Source organism: Berghia stephanieae, chromosome 3 (assembly GCF_034508935.2).
Source record: "Berghia stephanieae isolate SIO BIC M18660-M18661 chromosome 3, UCSD_Bste_1.3, whole genome shotgun sequence".
Taxonomy (NCBI): Eukaryota; Metazoa; Mollusca; class Gastropoda; order Nudibranchia; family Aeolidiidae; genus Berghia; species Berghia stephanieae.
Window position 1 is genome coordinate 52,978,006 of NC_088362.1, and position 20,378 is coordinate 52,998,383.

General features: G+C 36.4%; 1 protein-coding gene across 4 annotated transcripts in view; it reads right to left on the reverse strand.

Moving 5' to 3' along the window:
- Positions 1-20,378, reverse strand: part of LOC144967986 (thymidine phosphorylase-like) — a 46,497-nt gene that overhangs the window by 11,626 nt on the left and 14,493 nt on the right. Inside the window, exons 1-4 of one of the 4 annotated variants that reach the window (XM_078905832.1) lie at positions 13,971-14,111; positions 5,096-5,237; positions 2,558-2,760; positions 1,189-1,417 (exon numbers count right to left, since the gene is read on the reverse strand). In XM_078905832.1, the coding sequence (XP_078761958.1) occupies positions 1,189-1,417; positions 2,558-2,760; positions 5,096-5,216 (553 nt within the window). In that variant the 5' untranslated portion in view covers positions 5,217-5,237; positions 13,971-14,111. Of the gene's footprint in view, positions 1-1,188; positions 1,418-2,557; positions 2,761-5,095; positions 5,238-13,099; positions 13,340-13,970; positions 14,112-20,378 lie in introns of those variants that run through there. The other 3 variants (XM_078905833.1, XM_078905830.1, XM_078905831.1) reach the window with 3 other exon arrangements.

Sequence of the window (20,378 nt, forward strand, 5' to 3'; positions counted from 1 at the left end):
TTTTGCCAAGAATGAGGGTAAATTAAATCGACCAATATTTGAAGCACGAGTTTTCTGGCCAAATTTTTTAATACTTTGTCTTTCCAAGGTTCGCGAAGTCCCAGGTTTGAGAGGATTTTTTTTTACCAAGATGACGGTCATTTAAATCGATCGATATTTGAAGGACGAGTTTTTTGGCCAAAATTTTCCAAAATGGGGTTTTCAAGAGTAGGGCAGTACAGTAAGGCGATTCACAACCGATGGTAACCTCCATGTTTCAATAGTCAAGCGACTCTCAACGTGACCATTGACCTTAGGTGTCAATGATCGTAAATTTTGATGTTTTTTCGATAAGAATTAAGCGCACGTTACCAGCTATGACTCAGATGTCGATGGGAATCGTGTTCTAGGAAAGGACGGATATTTTAAGAGTCGTGAACAACAATGTTGCCAATCATGACAGAAACTGTGTGAAAGGAAAACATGTTGCCCTAAGACCTGGCGTGAAGAATAACACATGCCATGTAAGGCACATTGAGTGTAGTAAAGCTGTGGAATTGCTCCATATGTTACGTGTATATCTATCTATATTTAATATAAGCCAATTCAAATCAAATTATGAATGAGGTTTTACTCCTACTAAAAATCACAAGTCATGTTATGTAGACTTAAGGATTTGCTTACAATCCACATCTAGGCGAATCTATGCCTAACCTTCTTGAGCTAGGTTCTCAACGAACCCACCCACCCCCCTTCCCTGAAATTGTTATATTCATTTTGTTTATTACTTTTTACAGTCTACCGCTGCTAGCAGCTTGGTATCACTCTCACTCACATTAAGTCCAACGGTTTTATGGTAAGGAGGGGATTGGCCGTAATAGAGCTTGGGCTGATGTGCTCTTATTTGCAAGTCAGATAACCCAATTCATTATGGGCTCATTGTTGTTGTGGAAATCTCAAAAAAAAAAAAATGACCCAAAATATTGTCCATTACAACGATGTTAAAACTAGGCCCATAATTGCGTTCGGATGCCAGACCTTCATATATGTGCACGTGTTCTTGCTCCTTATTTGGGAAGGGTACCTTATGTTCAGACATCACTTTATAATGATAACTTCAATTTTTTAATCCATTTTTTCCTCCTTTGATAGACATTGAAACAGTACCTATTGTTTACATATTATGTGATATTCACATCCAAAACTTACCAATGATCAGGCCCTGGTGTCCAACAGTGGCCGTGACGTCACGCGTCGCATAGAGTTTCTTGTCAGCAGGGCAGATGTTGCCGGTCTGCCCAGCAATGAAACATCCGGGTGATGACAGGAGTCTAGCCATGTCGTCACTAGTCAAGGATACTGTGTAGCCCGGGATTGATTCCAACTTGTCCAGTGTGCCTCCGGTGTGAGCCAACCCACGACCAGAAATCATAGGCACCTGAAATAAAGATCTATCCGATTTTTAAAATTTCGAAAACGTTTTCTTGATTAAATAATAAATAAAAATAAACAAAAAAAAATCCCTTTATTCATCCCATAGGGGAAATTTGTATCGAGAGTCTATTCCAATGGTAGACTGGAATAAACCAGGCGTCAACCGCAGTGCAGCGCCGCAAATTGAGCTAAGGCGAGGTGACTTGCTCAAGGCCACACAGCGCAGCGGCGGGTGATCGAACTCGATACCTTTCGGGTAGGAAGCAAAGACCGTACCGCTGAGCCACGCTGCCACTGCGTTTATTAAAGATACATTATTACTACCAAGTTCAAGCTATAGAACGAACGACATTTTTGTTATAGAGCAATATCCATAAAGCGTGCTCAAGGCACTTTACAACAGCAACACTTAACACAACGGACAAGACATGACGCCTGTTAGGCAATATTACAACAACAAAAAATTCCGACAGAAACAACGCTGTTAACGGAAATGTACTTCTTTTCCACCTGAATCCGGTGAGAGAATGCGAGTAACCAGCCTTTACCAAGGACTCAATTATGGGTCGTTCAGGTGAGACTCGAACCTAGACCTCCGATCCGAAGGCGAGTGTCATACCACAAGGCTACATAGCCGCAGTTCATTCCTAATCTTTACAAAAGGGCTGCAGTGCGTGTTTCCATTGACTAAAATGGGGGGGGGGGGGGGGGGGGGGGGCAAAGACGACCACATCTTTCACCTAAAAACGACTATAAACAATAGGCTTCAACAGTTGTGACCTTAGTATACCTTAGTAACTGGTTCTCAACTATCGGAACAATGGCGGACGTCCTTATGAAATAATTCTCCGACGAGCATAAAAGTATATCCAGAGGAGAAAAAACATTATAAATCTGAGCATGTTTTGACTTTTATACATTCTGATTACATGACACGTGAAAAAGTTCTAGCCAGCATGAAGAATAAAAAGTACCGATTTTCTTGGTTTAGAACCAAGCTGCTCGTTGCTAGGCGGACTTGACATCAGACTATTGATTCCTATTGACATCAACCCACAGCTATCATCAATACATATCTCATCCAAAACTGGTCTAAAGTTAATGAGAAATTAGTCTGGAGAGCACGAGAGCTAATAATTCTTACTTTCAGACCACACGCAGCCAAAGCCGGGGCAAGGACGAGGCTGACTTTATCTCCAACACCCCCTGTACTGTGTTTGTCCACAAGGCAACCTTTGCATTCATCTGGCCAGCTCAATGTGGTTCCAGAGTTCTTCATCTCTAAAGTCAACGTGGAAATTTCATTCCGAGTGAAGCCCTGAAGATACATGGCCATCAACATAGCCCCTGAAAAAATTATAGATGTAATTTAAATTTCACTTTTGAACTCATTAGTAAAATCATTTTACTAAGTCTTGAAAATAGTCTTGCTATGATGTGTTCCTGTTAGAATAATTAATACGTTGCCTGCCATATTAAATTATCTATATATCTATATATCTCTCAAATATATATATATATATATATATATATATATATATATATATATATATATATATATATATATATATATATATATATATATATATACTATGCGTCACAATTAGTTGCCACCCGATAATGTTTTATTCCTAAAATTGAGCGGCTCAAACTTGGTGAAAATGGTATCAAATGAAAGGTAGACACCTCGGTAACAACGGGAAACACTTTATAAAATCGACAAAAAAAAAAGTCAAAGAAATAAACAGATGGTTGAGGAAAAAAAAGACCCTACATTTTTATGACGAAATTTGAAAGCAAACAAATGAATAAGGTAAAGCCGAAACCCGGTTTGTTTTCTGACCTTTTTATTCAGTGTGAGCACAGTATCTTGTGTGAGCACAGTATCTTGTGTGAGCACCAGCTGACTCTATGCATGCTTGTATCTGGTGTGTGAGTGACTTTGTTTTTGGGTTATGGCATACTCTTCTCTCAGCGCTAGTTATTCTAATCTATAAAGGAATTTACTATTTGGACCATTATTGGTTGGCAACTTAATTGTGACGCACAGTACATTTAATTATTTATCCATCTGTATATTTATCCACCTATATCTCTATCTTTCTGTCTGTCTATCTTCTATTTATATGTTTATCTATCTATCTATCTATCTATCTATCTATCTATCTATCTATCTATCTATCTATCTATCTATCTATCTATCTATCTATCTATCTATCTATCTATCTATCTATCTATCTATCTATCTATTTATTTATTTATTTATTTATTTAATTATTAACTATCTATCTGTCCACACATATCTCTCTATTTATCGATTTATCCGACTATTTGTCTATCTTCTATATATTTATCGATAATCATCCAACTTTTTATCGATCTCCAGATAATTTTGTATATCTATTTGTCTATCTTCTATATATTTATCGATAATCATCCAACTTTTTATCGATCTCCAGATCAAATTGTCTATCTGCATATTTGTGATCTTCTCTCTCTCTCTCTCTGCTCTCTCTCTCTCTCTCTGCTCTCTCTCTCTCTCTCTCTCTCTCTCTCTCTCTCTCTCTCCTTCTTCACCTGACCACATCTGGTTCTCTCTATTGGTATCCATCAATCTCTATCCATCTCATACATGTTGAATAAGCGTCGAAAAACAAAAATAACTTGTGAACACTAGATATAATATGTGTGACCTTTATTGAAAATGATTAACAAGAACAGAATTATCTAAACGCCAAGCATAGAGTGGTCTCCGGGTCATTATGCTAGGGCTGTCATTTAACCCTTTCGTTACCAGCCATTTTCAGAATTTTCCCCAAAATTTCACACCCACCCAACACAAATTTTCTCTTACTCCAACAGAAAACCAATAAATACATTCTATGCATATCTAATATTGATCAGCAAAATGAAATCTTCAACACATTGCCACGTTTTTATATCTAAATTAAAACATTTTTCTTAAAAATAGTGTGATTTACAAAAGAAATTTGAATGATAAAAGTGCCGGTTGGATCTTAACGAATGTGGGAGGGGAGTTAAGCTACAGTCGGGGTCAGAATGCTGACATGACATCCACTTGTGTTTTGACGGATTGGCAGTAGATATAGGTCACACAGACCATAGCCTGGACATCTACTGTAACAGTACGATGACAGAATACCTTGGTCGTTTTGACTTGAAAACGTTTAATGTAAATAGCGATAAATTCAAATAACTTTCAATCTGTCCCCCCCAAAAAAATCCTTAACTAACCATAAACATTTAATTTAGATAGCAATCGATTACTTGCCAAAATATCGAGAATACTTCATAGAAATCCTATTTGACGAACAGTTTTCTGGCCATTAAAAAAAAAAGAGTACAGAAAGGATATTGATCCAATCTTGGGTGTTTGATGCTTAACCTTAGCAGTTCCTTTGTGGCGATCCCCATCCCTCTTCTTAGCGACCAGATCGGGCATATGTTCGCATCACCTGGTCCTTAACAGCGTTGTTCCTGTCCGAAAAAATTGCAATATCGCCTAACAGGCGTCATGTGACGCCCTACATGTTAAATATTGTTGTTGGATAAGGGTCCCCTGTAAATCGCTTTGAGCAAGTTTAGTGAATATTACGCTATATAAAAGCTCAAACTCAAAAAGCTTTTTTTGTTCTTTCTTTCTTTCTTTTTTTTTTTTTACCTGTCTGACATTCCGCCACGGTGCCATCCACAACTCCATGAACAAAGAGCTGAACCTCCTCGGTAGATAGCTCTTCCCCATCCCTCTTCTTAGCGATAAGATCGGGAACAGATACTGGCATATTCTCGCTTTCTGAGGCGTCCTGAAAATTAAAAGAAAAAAACAGAATATCCGAAATTTAAGAAAAAGTTTCAAATATTGCAAATCAAAATGACATCGATATATCTAGAATATTCTTAATCTTCATCAATAATAATAAACATCATCTTTTATTGATTTTTTAAATATATCATCCAAAGTAACTCATTGTGACTTAAAAAGTTATTAAAAAACAACAATAAATATACAGAGAGGATGTCGAGGTGGTAAAATGTGTGTAAGATCGATAAAAGTAAAATGTCCTCGTTAAACACTTTGAAATACTTAAAAGTTATTTGATAAAAATGAATAAAATATACACCGGGATGCGTACAGAAGATTCATAATTTTAAATAATCCATCCCATAGGGGAAATATGTCTCTAGGGTCTATTCCAAGGGAAGACTGAATTAACCCAGGCGTCAGCCGCAGTGCAGCGCCGCAAATTGAACTAAGGCGAGGTGACTTGCTCAAGGCCACACAGCGCAGCGGCGGGTGATCGAACTCGATACCTTTCGGGTAGGAAGCAAAGACCGTACCGCTGAGCCACGCTGCCCCTCACCAATATAAAAGATTTTTACAAGATATTTCTGTGAAATTTAAGAGATTCTGGGACATTTTAAATATCTACATAAATAAATAGTTAAATAAATAAATGGATAAATAAATAAAGTTCCTTTTATTAATCCTTAGGGGGAAACTTGTCTTTAGGGTCTATTTCAAGGGGAAGACTGGAATATCCCAAGCGTCAGCCGCAGTGCAGCGCCGCAAAGTTAGCTTGAGCGAGGTGACTTGCTCAAGGCCACGCAGCGCGGCGGCGGGTAATCTAAACTCGGTGTCATCGGTCACGAAGCAAAGCATAAATCTGTCCCTAATAGGAATCAACCTTCTAACTCGATCCGATTTCCCACGACACCCAAAAACACGACTTATGCGACCCACCGACTCAAAACGGAATAAGTCGGGATGGATTTTTGGGGCAGCGTGGCTCAGCCGTACGATCTTTGCTTCGTTCCCGAAAAAGACCGAGTTCGATCACCCGCCGCTGTCCTGTGTGGCCTGGAGAAAGTCATCTCGCCCTAGTTCAATTTGCGGCGCTGCACTGCGGCTGACGCCTGGGTTATTCCAGTCTTCCCTTGGAATAGACCCTAAAGACAAATTTCCCCTATGGGATGAATAAAGGGATTTTTTTTTAATCGGATCCGGGAATGTCGAAGAACCAAAATGGTAAGACATACGATTGTGGAACTCCATCAGCATTGAAACAAAAAATAGTGAAAATCCACTTACTTTTAGTTTTAGAAAACGGTTAAAAACTGAACGTTTCTGTAGGGCATATAATCTAGACTCTTGCTATGTATTTTATCATAATATATTTTATTATCATATCAATGTGGTTTTTAACATGTCAGTGCTATATTTGTGTATGATAGTATGATGTGTTGATATAAAGTGCCAGTGAGCAATTTTGATTGGAACTAGGCTCCGTATAAATTCATTATGTTATTATATTATATAATTATTAAATACGAACTGTTCAGTCTTTGCGATGTAAGAAATTGTATGTTTTCTCCACCATGCAAACCGTATAACCAAAATTGTTGGTATGTGTCTATAAATTCAATTTTTAGCAACTCATCCTGACATATTACCGCATTGAGACGCCCGGTTACATATAGATGATAAAATAAATAAAAATGTGAAATTGAATGTAAGCTTCAATTTAATTACAAAAACAGATAGATTGGACGTTTCGGGTTTCCCCTTTATCAGCAAACAGGATGAATGAAACACTACAGATGAATGAGATGATGTGGTAGTGGCGTTGTTAAGATGATTAAACAAAGCATTGATGGGCAATAGAAATAGTATGCTCCTTTGTAAGATAGCACGAATTAAAACAGAACAACAGTAAATTTAAAAGGTGCGCATGCGCAATTAATTAAGTGAATAGAGTCTTTTATTTTACTCCTCAACCGATTCTGATTTCTGATTAAAAGACAGTTTTTTTTTTCTCTTTAAATGTATTATTTATTTTGTTATCAGTCGTATTTTAGCTAATTTAACGCTTTACAATCTGCCGTCCCGATTGTTATTTTTTGTTATTATTAATTTTTTTTTATGTCATTACACGTGATTGTTAATGGGGAGGATTAGAATAAAGATTTTTTTTTCTATATTTTTCTCATAAATTGCTACGCGCTTGATACTAGATTTAACAAAGGACTTTAAAAATGATTCTTTACAAGAAAAAAAAAGGAAACTTTAAGAAAGAAAAAAAGTTTTATGCAGCGTAAACATTTTATATTTTCCTCAAGGTTATGAATGCTTACCATTTTTGGGGGGTATTAACTCCAAGATCACAGACATACGAAAGTGCGACAATCTCAGGGCTTAGTTGGTTTATATTCACATTAACGATATCAACTGAAGGCTGGTTTTCCAAAACTCATTAAGTCGATTTTTCTAGCTTTTGAGATTTTCCATCAATGAGATAAATTGAAACGTAAATTATATTTTAAGCATCAATTTCCCCAGATTTGTGTGAATTTGAAGTTTAAATATGATAAAATAATCAACCGAATGAGAAATTTTAGGGGAAATAATCCTCAATATCTCAAAATGTGAAAAAACGGAGTTAGGGAGTTTTGGAAAACCACTCTTCAAATATTTTTTTGAAACAGCTGGTTTCCTTATTTCTCTTTTCCTACGATTATAATTCGTGTTTTACTTTGATGATGCATATGGCATCCAATGGTTTGCTTTGCAATAAGAGATCTATTCAAATTTCGGGTTTGTTTTATTGTCTATTAATGGCCAAACTATTCGATTGTGCCATTTAGATTATTAATATATTCAAAATTAAATCTGTTTATGGCTGGGTTCTATCACAGATAATATAATGACATAATGACCAATCGTATGACTGAGTGTTTTTAAAGCACCATTCTACCCCAACCCATAAATCATAGTAACGCATAACGATACCAAGTTTACAACAACAAAAAACTCTCAAACCTGGGACTTCACAAAGTCCCAGGTTTTAAAGTTTTTGCTAAAATGGGGGTCAATTAAATCGATCGATATTCGAAGAACGAGTTTTCTGGCCAAATTTCTAAAAATGTGTTTTTTCCAGAGCTCGGCAAAATCCCTTTCCAAGTAAATTTTACCACCAAGCAAAATGATTTTATTAATCAAACAACAATTAGATTCTTTGAAAATGTCTCATTTTAAGTGTTTTTGAACATGTCTTTTATTCAAAGAAGACGAAATCGGAATTGATTGAAGAGTAGAATAAAAGATTTCAAACACTTTTGCGTTTTGAAATCCGAACTTTGTTCCACCCCCAAAAAGCAATAGTGTAAGAATTGTATATTATAAACCTATAACGCCATTCTAATTGCTATTTTACTATTAAAGTAAAATGCAGTAAAACAACGTGCACATATTTGCAGTTCTGATAACCGAATGCAATTATGGGCTTGCTTTATCACTAGTAGTAGTGTCGTACGGTCTTCACACCTCCAAGTGTGACTCATTCAGCCATTTGATGTAGTCGTCATCAGCTTTGTGGATAGCAGGATAGCCGCCCTCTATGGATGTTGATGGACAGTGAAGTACCACATGGTCGATGTCCTGATTTGGAGCGTTACAGGCTTGGCATGTTGGTGTTGTTATATAGCCCCATTTGTGGAGATTAGATGCTGTTCTACCGTGTTTAGATCGTAGTCTGTTACAGGAGGACCACTGTTTTCTGTTCAGTGTGTAGAAACCTGGGAGTGGTGTTGCTGTAGGGTCTTCGATTAGATCATGTTTTTTGGTTTGTTTTTCTCCCATTCAGTTTTCCAGCTATCAGAGAAGTCGAAATGTTCTTTTTTGGATTTGTAGAACGGTTTGCGAGATTTTAGGCGTGATGTTGTGAGGGCTGATTGAGTGATTATTCTGAGTGGAGTATTGATGTTGTTTTCTCCAGTCGGTGATATTGTTTTTGTGTCGCCTCTTCTCTTCGGAGATGGGGAGGGGCAATTGCGCTCATTATTGGTAACCACGAGGTGGGAGTTGATTTCAATGTGTCAGAAATTGTTCTCATGGTGTTATTTAGAGTCTACTATTTTGGTGTGAGTGGACCTTGCCCAAACAGGGGCACAGTATTCTGCTACACTGTAACAGAGTGCTATAGAGGATGTTCTGAGGACTGATGTGGAGGCACCCCAGGAAGTTCCAGCAAGTTTTCTAACGATACCGTTCCTTTTCTGGAGTTTATGTGCAGTATTTTCTAGGTGTTTCCTATATGTGAGGACCGGTCCAGGGTTACGCCGAGATATTTTGGATTTTGGTCGTATGGTAACGTAGAGTTATTAGTTGTGACATTTATTTGTTGGTCAGCTTGATGGTTATCTAGATGGAACAGAGTACTGACAGTTTTTGTGGTATTCATTCGAAGGTACCATTTATTGAAGAATGATTGCAGAATGTTGGTGTCGTCTGTAAGCGTTTTTTAAATTTGTTTAAGGTCGTTTGATAGCCATGCAATTGCGATGTCGTCAGCTTTATCACTGATTTACTGTATTGTATTATGCGCTGCTTTGTGAATATTTCCATTACAACAATGCGCAAATAACATTTGGATTGTAAGACCTGTAAATAAGTACGCGTTGGTTTAATTAACAGTTTGAAAAATGGTTTATCGCTATTAATATATCCTTAGAAATGTGAGGTCCAGTTATATCACTAACTTTGTATAAAACATCTTTTATACCATATCAGTAATAAAATAAATAATAATAAATTTGGCTACGCAGTCTCTATGGACGCTTGCATTGAATGTGTGCGTCACATCGAGTTTGCCAGTCTGTTTCTATTATCCAGATAGTAATCTGCCTCCATAAATCTCTGTCTAGTGCAGGTGCTCTTAACTTTAGAATGTTATCATGTGTGTTAAGGTGCTGAGGCAGTTGGATGTTTCCTTGTGTTGTTGAAATCTGTTCTTCAGTTGTTGTTTCTAAATATATTTGATATTTTCTGAGATCTTGATTCAATGTTGTTGGAAGTGAAGTTGGTGTACGCCCTGTGAATGTGGCTCCTTGTTTGAAGTAATCATCCATTGAGGTTTGTGCTGGAATATTTTCATCTCGTCGTAGCACGTGTCCGAACAGTTTCCATCTTTGTTTCTTTTTACGCGTACTGACTGGTTGTATTCTGCATCTGTCAATATACATCCTCATTACTGATTTTGTCTGGCCAATGTACCCCAATAACTCGTCTCAATTGTTTGCGATGAAGGGAACCCAGGTTGTCCAAATTCTTTTTTGTAAGACCCCACGTACCACAGCTGTACATAAGGATTGGCAACATTAGCGCTTCATAAAGGCGTATTCTTTTATTTTTATTAATGATGGTCGTCCTGTTCCAAACTCTGAATGCAGTTTGAGCCAGCATTTTTCTCCGTTTGATGTCTTCATTCTCATTAATCAAGATTCCGAGTTTCTTACACTTTTCCATTCCGCTTATTTCTTTTTAAACACCGTAATTTCTGTTTTGGATTCGTTGACCTTTAGATTCAAATGTCGCAGAGTATTTGATATTATTGGTATGTGCTGCTTCGCCAGGTCTGCTGTATCAAATATGATATCAACATCGTCTGCGTAAATCAGTTCGCGGATAAGGATTTGAGGAATCGGGAGTTTTTGTCTTAATTCTTTTAGTGCTGCTTCCAAATATACGGTAAAAAAGATTGAGCTCAGACTGTCTCCTTGGGAATTCCCAGCGATGTTAATAGTGAAACTCCTTCCATACCAGATGTAAACGTAAGTGTTGTGTTTGCCAGCAGTGATCTTATTAGTCGGATATGATCTTTTTCGAGAAATGAATTTAGTACCTTCAAAAGTTTTGTTCTCCAGATTGTATCAAAGGCAGAGCTCATGTCAATGCTCGAAATAGTGAACTCTTCTTTGCATTTTTCAGTTCTGGCTTTCAACCACTTATGAGCCCATACAATGTCACTGGTACTCCTATCTTTTCTGAATCCGCTTTGTGTCGGTGACAGATATTCCTCTACCTTTGATCTTATTCTGTTGAGTGTTAATACGCTGAGTAGTTTTCTAAGTGTTGAAAGAAGAACAATTGGTCTTAGATTTTCTAGGGTCCTTTTTTCTTGTCTGGTTTATTCAACAAAATTAGTTTACCGGAGCCGAGATCAAGATGTGTTTTATATTCGAACATTCCATTAAACATATTAGCAATGACGACTAGGTGTGGTTCAGTTAGACATTTAGCTGCTCTGCTTTGATGGTGTCAATTCACGGGGACCTATAATTGTTAAGTTGGTAAGTAGCTGCATTAACCTCAAGATCGGTTATTGGTACTTTCAGTCTTGATTCGGAGTATTCGAATGGTACTATTCATTGGTCCCCTTTGTACTTATTCTCGAAGTTTTCAACTCTTTCAACTATTTGTTTGTCACCAGATATTACTTTACCCTCATCATCAGATATTATAAGACGACTTTTTTGTTTCTTTTTAATGTTTTAACAGCTTTGAATATTTTCATGCTGTCTGGGGTTGTTTCAATTTCCATTGCTATGTTGTCGATTTTGCTTTTATATTTGACAATAGATTGTGCTTTGATTTTATGCATCACTTGATTTCTCTGTGTTTTCCATTTTCGTTTTAGTTCTTCATCGTGGCAACTGTTAATATTGAGGCTTAGTTGCTTTTGTTCTTCAGAAAGTTGTAAGAGGATTGGACAGAAGCTCCTTTTGAAATGATAGTGTCGATCAATTTCTGGTGTTGTAGGGCAGGGTCTGTTTCCGCATTGATTGATATATATATATATATATATATTATATATATATATATATATATATATATATATATATATATATATATATAAGCTCAAGTTTGTTTGTCAGTTTGTTTTTGAATGCATTACGTATATCTTCATCTTTTAGGCTAGTAAAATCTGTTGCTGATTTTGGTCTGGGTTTTAAAAATATTATTTTACTAACTGACTACTTGAAAGTAATTACTAACAGTCTGTGGTCAGTGTTTACGTTTGTTCCAGAATATGTCCTTGCATTGCTCAGGTGTTTTTTGTAACGTTCTGGGGCAATAACATAGTTAATTTGGTTATAAATCTTTACGATATTGTCATCCACTTCTTTTGATCCTTCCCATGTGGCTATATGTCTAGATGGATGATTGAATGCCGAATTGGCAATAAACATTCGGTATTCTGTGCAAAAATCAATTAGGCGCTGACCATTATCATTTCGTTTGCCTAAACAGCATTCACCTTCTGATTTCTGGCCTGTTTTTGAGTTAAAGTCCCCCACCAGTATGACATCTTTTTTCTATGTTTGTTTATGAGGTTTTCTATTTCATCATTTTTCTCTCTCATCAGCGTCGATAACTGTTGATACTGCGGTGGGCATATGAGTGTTGATTATTATTGTAGATCTGTTGTTATTTAATATATTTGCAGAGTTCTTAATTTTTAATACTGTTAGCCTATCATGAATGATCCCGTATTTTTCTAGATGTGGTAGCCATGCGTGAGATATTAGAAACCCCAAGCCCCCCTGTCTGTTTTCGTTTTGAAAGGTTATTAGTCGATTCCCTTCAATGATCAGATCTGTTTCGGGTCGTTCTGTTTCTTTAAGGCATACGCTATTGAGATTGTATTTCTTTTGATCCTTGATAAGATTGGTTGTCTTAATATTCGAAGATAATCAACGCACATTGAATGACGCAATAGTTATTTGCGATGATTTCAGGTTTTCCATACAGCAAAATATAATTGTGTGTTCAGTTCCGGTCTTAATGTAAACACTGGTGAAAAAAATATATCGATAATTGGTCACTCACCAGCATTGGCGCGTCTATATTGGAATACTGTCTATTCTATTCATTCCTTCTTCGAAAAACACCATTTGTTCGAAAGAACATGCCCTCAGATTATGATCTAACACAAATTACATCACTAACAAGTCGAATAAACGCACACATATTCACCTTTAGATTTATATTATGTGCAATGGACTCCAATCACGGAAGTCCGCCATTATATATTATATCAGTAATAGGCAGGAGGGCTTTAAAATGGACCGAGTGTCTCTTAAACGCCATTAACCCTATTTTCATACTAAAATAGAAAGTCCTTTTTCCTGATTTGGGGTCCATTTTGCCCCACTGACTTGCATATAGAAAAATACTAGAAAGATCTATTTCTTATTTGGGGGCCATTTTCCCCCCATGATTTTACTATGGAAAATTCAGTTAAAATAATATTTTCTCATTAAATGTATATAGGCAATATAGGTCATCATTTTGTTGTTTTTATTGTGACATCATGCATCAATTTATTTAGTGACATACTTGTGTCAATATGATCCACAACTCACTGGTAGATGGCATCTACAATAATTGGCTTAGGTAATTTGGTTTCCTGTTTGCTGTCCAATATTATGATACGCGCCAATTTCAGTTACCTACTTTTTCATCAACTCGAATCAAGAAACATCAAAGTAAGTACTAACTCTTTACTTTTTTTTCATTAGAAGTGTGACGAATGAATATGGTTCTTATACTTATCCTACGTAACAAAAAATGAATTGATAGTATCATTAATTTTATGATTGTAGTACTGGCTAGAATGAATCGTCAAATATGAAATGATGAAACAATAATGGATAATGAAAGTGCGAATATTCAATTTAATGTTTCTTCCAATACTTGCCTTACTTTCGTGTCTTGCTTATCGTTTCTTATCGTGTGTACCCTTTCGATTATTCCATTAGTAATAAAATTATATTAAAAATTCCAGGTCAACTTATCCCATGACTGATAGAAACACGAAAACAAATATGATTTAAGGTTAAGGTGTGGAGCAACGGAATGACTCTCGTTGTTTTATGCCGCCATAAGATTCTTGTTATTTTATGTTGTCCATTCTATGTATGTATTAGTTTGTGTTTGTTTGTTTGTTGTTGTTGTTTTTGTTTGTTTGTTTTTTGTTTTTTGTTTGTTTTTTTTCCCTTTTTTTTATAGTTTTTTGTTTGTTTTATTTTGTTTGTTTTTGTTTGATCATTCAACCCACGCCAGTTTGTTGCTGGTTTCAGTTCTAAATTCATAATCAAAACCATGACGACCCAAGAAAGAGCAGATTTATCATTTTATGACATTATTGTAAATTAATCTAACACTGGTATCGGCATGTCTTGACGATTTACCAGAATCGTCTATTTGGAATGAATAGAATTATTATAAAAGGATCCGTGAGGAGTGTAGATTTTGAATCTTTACATAAGAGGTAGAGAACACAACGACAATCGTTCAAGCGTAAGAAAAACAACCGGTTTGAAAGTCATGAAAATTTGTTACTTATTTCCTCTTAACAGTGCCATGGCGGGCTGATTGAAAATGTTCAAAATTGATTTTATGCACAAAATCTATTAAACTTGTGTTGAGTTCTTGTGTGTTTATTAAAGATAATGATCAAATTCTGTTAAACTGACAAAATCTATAATTTCACATGAAATGATTAACCGTTTTACTGTTAAATCCATTTTGCTTTTGGTTAATTCAGATATAATACCGTTTGGAAGTTATAGGTGACATATGTTGTGAAAAGAGTTCCCAGAATATCGATGGTTGCGGTTTGGATATGACGATATCTCGTATGGTTTGGAGGGCAGAACGACTTAAATACAAAATCGTTTGGCAATGTTATGAGTTGGCTTCAGCAGTCGTGACGTCACTTCCCTCGTAATGACGCATAGTAACTTAGTAACTGGCTCAAAACTATCGGAACAATGGCGGACGCCCTTATGAAATATTTTCCTACGAGCATAAAAATGTATCCAGAGGAGAATAATATTATAAATATGATCATGTTTTGACTTTAATCTATTCTGATCACATGACATATGAAAAGTTCTAGCCAGCATGAAGAATAAAAAGTACCAATTTTCTTTGTTTAGAACCACGCTGCTCGCCGTTGCTGGGCGACGTGACATCAGACTATTGAATCCAATGGAGTTCCGCGAAAATTGATGGTTATAATAATTACGATAATAATATCACTCACAGTTTGGACGGCATAGCGACCTACACATATCTCGAACTTCCTGGTTTATACGTCTTAATTTATCATTGACCAGTATCACAGATTTTCGACAAATGGGAGCGACAGACAGGCTTTTAGTTTACTATATTTTGCGGTAATTGAAGTTAGGATTGAATTAATTGACTTGTATTGGAAACCAGATTGTTGTATCTACGGTTAGATGTTTTAACACATTACAGTAGAATCAAAACGTTTGTAACACGAGATTAACTGTTTGTTATGAGTTACGGTTCTTGAATCAAGTTCTAAAAGCCATACGGGTCAATAAACCGGGGTTGATCCTAGATTCTATGACGTGAGATGAACTAGTAACAATCATTATTCTTGCGTGTTACCCACTGTCAAAGACACAAGTTGTGATAAAATGCACTTAATGCAAGACAATAAATGTTTAAGGTTACACATAGCTTTGTGTGTTGGTCCGTTATATTTCCGGATGGCAATGTTGTGAGCTTCTTAGCCAATCGCACAGCATCTATTCCCATCACCAACATCTGATCTCATCATTTGATCTCTTCACCACAACTATTTCACCATTAGAGGAAACACAGGTGTGATGTCAAAAAACTGGTTCCAATCTCAATGCAAGTGTAAAACCACTCTTCCGGAGGACTGGATACCTTGTGGAATTGATCTTCAGTTTTCAGATTGATGGGATCTTATTTTCTAGTCTACGTGAGGCTATGTGGTCTTGTGGTATGACACTCGCTTTCGGATCGGAAGGTCTTGGGTTCAAGCCTCGCTCGGCGCATAGTTGAGTCCTTGGAAAAGGCTCTTTACTCACATTCTCTCACCGTATTCAGGTGTAAAACGAGCACATGGCCGTTAACAGCGTTGTCTCTGTTGGGAAAAAATTGTAATATTGCCTACGGTATACACCCTGCCACTAACTGAAACTAATAAAATTATGCACCTTATGATTCAATATGTAACCTTTTCATTATAAGTCTTCCAAAGGACTGGTCAAATCCCAGGAGTTTGGAACCGGAAGAGTAGAAGATGTGACATCACCATTTCTCTGCCCTATTACGATCGTAACTATACTTTCTGTACTTCTCATTACTGCCTCCACCACCAATATGTATTCTGCCGTTGTTTTTAAAAAGACAGTATATGCAATGTTAACCAAATAGCACATACTGTGTTCTTTAATAAAACGGCAGTATTGCAACCGCATATAATTAATTATCACTATCATACGATAGATGGATATTCATTTTGCACAGGGTCCAACTCCTCCTCTCCTTCCAGTTCCAGTGCATCCTAAAATCTTGACAGAAAGAGTTCTCATGCCAAATGGACATGAGAGGACTAACAAGTTGAGAGCAGACCTTAAAAAGGAAAACAAAGGGGATAGAATAAACAACAAGCTGGATCACCCCCCCCCCCCCAACCACCACCCTATAATACAAATGACTACCATAAATAAACCTCAAGTTCCAAGCCCAAGACTTCGAGGAATCGCGGGTCAAATTGTGCATATGTCACATAACTCGTCCCTGGCATGGGAAAGCCGCCTCCCCTATCTAGAAAAATATATGGTATCACGACCGTGAACTAATTCTATTTGATAGAGCGTATCAACAATTATCTAACCTTTAGCGTAGATAATAATAATAATAATAATACACATTTATATAGCGCTCATTCTCGTGTAAAACACAAGCTCTGGGCACTTTACAATATAAATATCAATTTTAAGTGAAAAAAAAAAATAAAAAATAAAAAATAATAATAGCAATAACAATTCATAGCCAAATCAAGGATTCATATAGAGTCAAGAAAAACAAATACAGTAAAAATGTGTCTTGAGATTCTTTTTAAAAGTAGGTAAAGACTTGCACTCCCTCAGACCACGTGGTAGTTCATTCCAAATCTTGGGGCCGAAACAAGCAAACGATCTATCACCAAATTTTGTTCTTGATCTTTTTTCCGAAATTTTCGTTTGGTCATTACATGATCTTAAAGTGTAATTTTCAAATTTACACATGACCACGTGATCTGTGAGATATGCCGGTGCTATACCAGCCAAACACTTATAAACAAGACACGCTGCTTTGTAATATGTGCGCTTTTCAATGGGCAACCAGTGGAGAGAGGCCAACAAATGGGTTGCATGATCAAATTTTTTTTTGCCAAAAACTAATCTTGCTGCACTGTTTTGCAGTAGTTGCAATTGTTTAATAGAAGCCTGAGGCAAGTTGACAAGCAGCGAGTTACAATAGTCTAGTTTCGAAAAAATGAGGGAAACAACCAATGTTTTACATGTTCCAATTGCAATATACTGACGGATCGAACTGATTTTCTCAATTGAAAGTATAAAGATTTACAGAGAGCAGAAATGTGAGCTGACATTTTCATTTCTGAATCAAAATAGACACCCAAATTTTTCACAGTCTTTGAAACTTTGATCTTTTCACCCCCAATCAACACCTCAAGACCATCATTCACCTTCAACTGCCCTCTATTTCCTACAATCATCACTTCTGTTTTTGACTCATTCATTTTCAACTTGTTTGCATCCATCCACTCTTTCACATCCGTCACACATTCTTCCACACGTTTCACAATATTTTCGAGATTTTTAGTTTTATCAGTAGCATAAAGTTGCGTATCATCTGCATAGAGATGATAGCGCAGCCCATGACCAGTGATGACATTAGATAATGGAGAAGTATACAAAACAAAAAGAATTGGACCCAAAACAGAGCCTTGAGGAACACCAAAAGACAATGTATGTTGACGAGAAAGTTTATCTAAAATCATAACCTGTTGCTTTCTGCCATCTAAATAAGATTCAAACCACTGCAAGACAGTCCCAGACAAGCCAAAGGTTATATTAAGTCGTTTAATGAGAATACCGTGATCAATAGTATCAAACGCCGCCGAAAGGTCTAACAATGTCAGAAGAGAAACAGAACCTTTATCTAAAACATCAAGCAAATCACTCGCAACACAGCACAGAGCAGTTTCTGTGCTGTGGTAAGAACGATAAGCTGACTGAAATTTTTCCCATAGATTGTTTTCATGGAGATGTTGTGAAAGACGCCTGAGTACAACTTTTTCAAGGATTTTAGAAAGAAATGGCAGATTTGAGACGGGACGGTAGTTACTAAGGTCATTTACATTGAGATTTTGCTTTTTTATGAGAGGCTTTACAATTGCATGTTTATAGATATCTGGGACTTGTCCTGAGATAAGTGACTGATTTATAATATAAGTTATGCAAGGTATCAATTCAGGAAGACATAATTTCAAAATATTAGTTGGTAAAGGATCTAAATCACATGACTTCGAGGAAGATGAAAAAACTATTTTAGAAATTTCTTCTTCAGTTGTTTCTTTAAAACAAGAGAATCCCTGTGAACCCGAAAAAGGGTGGAAATTTATATCTTCATTTTGCACGAGGTCCAAATTGTTCCGAATTTTCGAATATTTCCCGAAAAGAAATCTGAAAATGCATCCGGCTGCTTTTCTACCGGGATATTAGTGGGTAGACACATGCCCTTTTCTTCCCCTAAAAGTTCCTTTGAAACAGAGAAAAATTCCTTAGTGTCCCTCACTGATGACAGTTTTGTGTTATAATAGTTTCTTTTTGCTCTTTTGCAGGTGGTTTTATACTTATGCTTTTTTGCTATATATATCAGCCGGTCAATCTCAAGGCCCGATTTTCTCCACGATGCCTCTGCATTCCTTTTTTCCCTTTTGGCAGTTTTTTCACTCTGGTTAAACCACGGAGACGGTTTCCTGGAATTTATTATTCTAGTTGTCTTTGGCGCATGCCTGTCGATGACGTTGCGCAGTACCTCGTCCGTTTTCTGTGCTGATGGTATATCCATTCTTCCTAGTTCCTCTGACAGATTGTTTTTGAAGGAACTAATGTCTATTTTTTTGGTATCCCTAGACACTATCTTGACTTTCTTTGCTTTCTCTTTGATGCATTTTAGATGATTAGCATTTTTAGATGATTTACATTCAAGTTTTTGAGCTATTGTCCAATTGTTATCGTGACTGGACGTTTCTTTTCACCAGGGACGACCACATAGATATTCCTTTTTATCGTTTTCTTTTTCTGAATTCAAATGGACAGGTTTATGAACAGGTTACCGCACTGACACCAAAGTTAAGTAAAAACTGCCCAGTTACAATGTCTAGATTCGTCATCGGAGATCTTTTGGGACATTATCCAGCGTCAACGACATGATGTGGTATAGTTATTACAGTGGAATCCTGCTAGGGTCAACACTGCCGGACCAAATAAAATGGTTGAATTTATCCATCGTCAATAGAAAACACTTAGAGAAAAGGACCAAGAAAATGGAACCAACAAATAATGTTGACTTAAAGCAGGAGCTGATTTTAAGAGTTTTGTCTCTATGCCGAATCCACTTTAGCTCCTTTTGTAGTCGCCTTTACTTTCAAAGTATTTAAAAAGACCTTGCAAGCACGGCCCATTAAAAAATAAGGCATTAAAAAAACAAAATAATTAATGATCAAATAGAAATGAACTTTGAGTACGGGTTCGAATTATTGTGAGATGTGAGAAATTTATTGGAGTCTATACCAGCCCTTGAAGAATGATACGAGAATAGTTATATTTTGAAAATATTGTGAGATGTCTAATTTATTGGATTCTAATCCAGCCCTAGAAGAATGATACTAGAATAGTTATATTTTCAAAATATTGCGAGGTGTCTAATTTATTGAAGTCTAACCAGCCCTAGAAGAATGATACGAGAATAGTTATATTTTCAAATTAATCAAAAGATAATTTTTTAAAAGATGGGACAGACAAAACGAGTTAATGCTATAGATACTGTCGCACACTAACAAAACACTTTCTTGAACATGGGCACATTTAGTGTATATTGTGCTTTCTATATAAAAGCTCAAGTTTTGTTTTGTTTTTAAATTGGAAAGATTATACTACGAAACTTGACTATAATACTTATTTATGTGTTAGATACAGTATCTAAATTGTCAAATTAACGATGAATGAAGTTTATATAACTTTTTAAA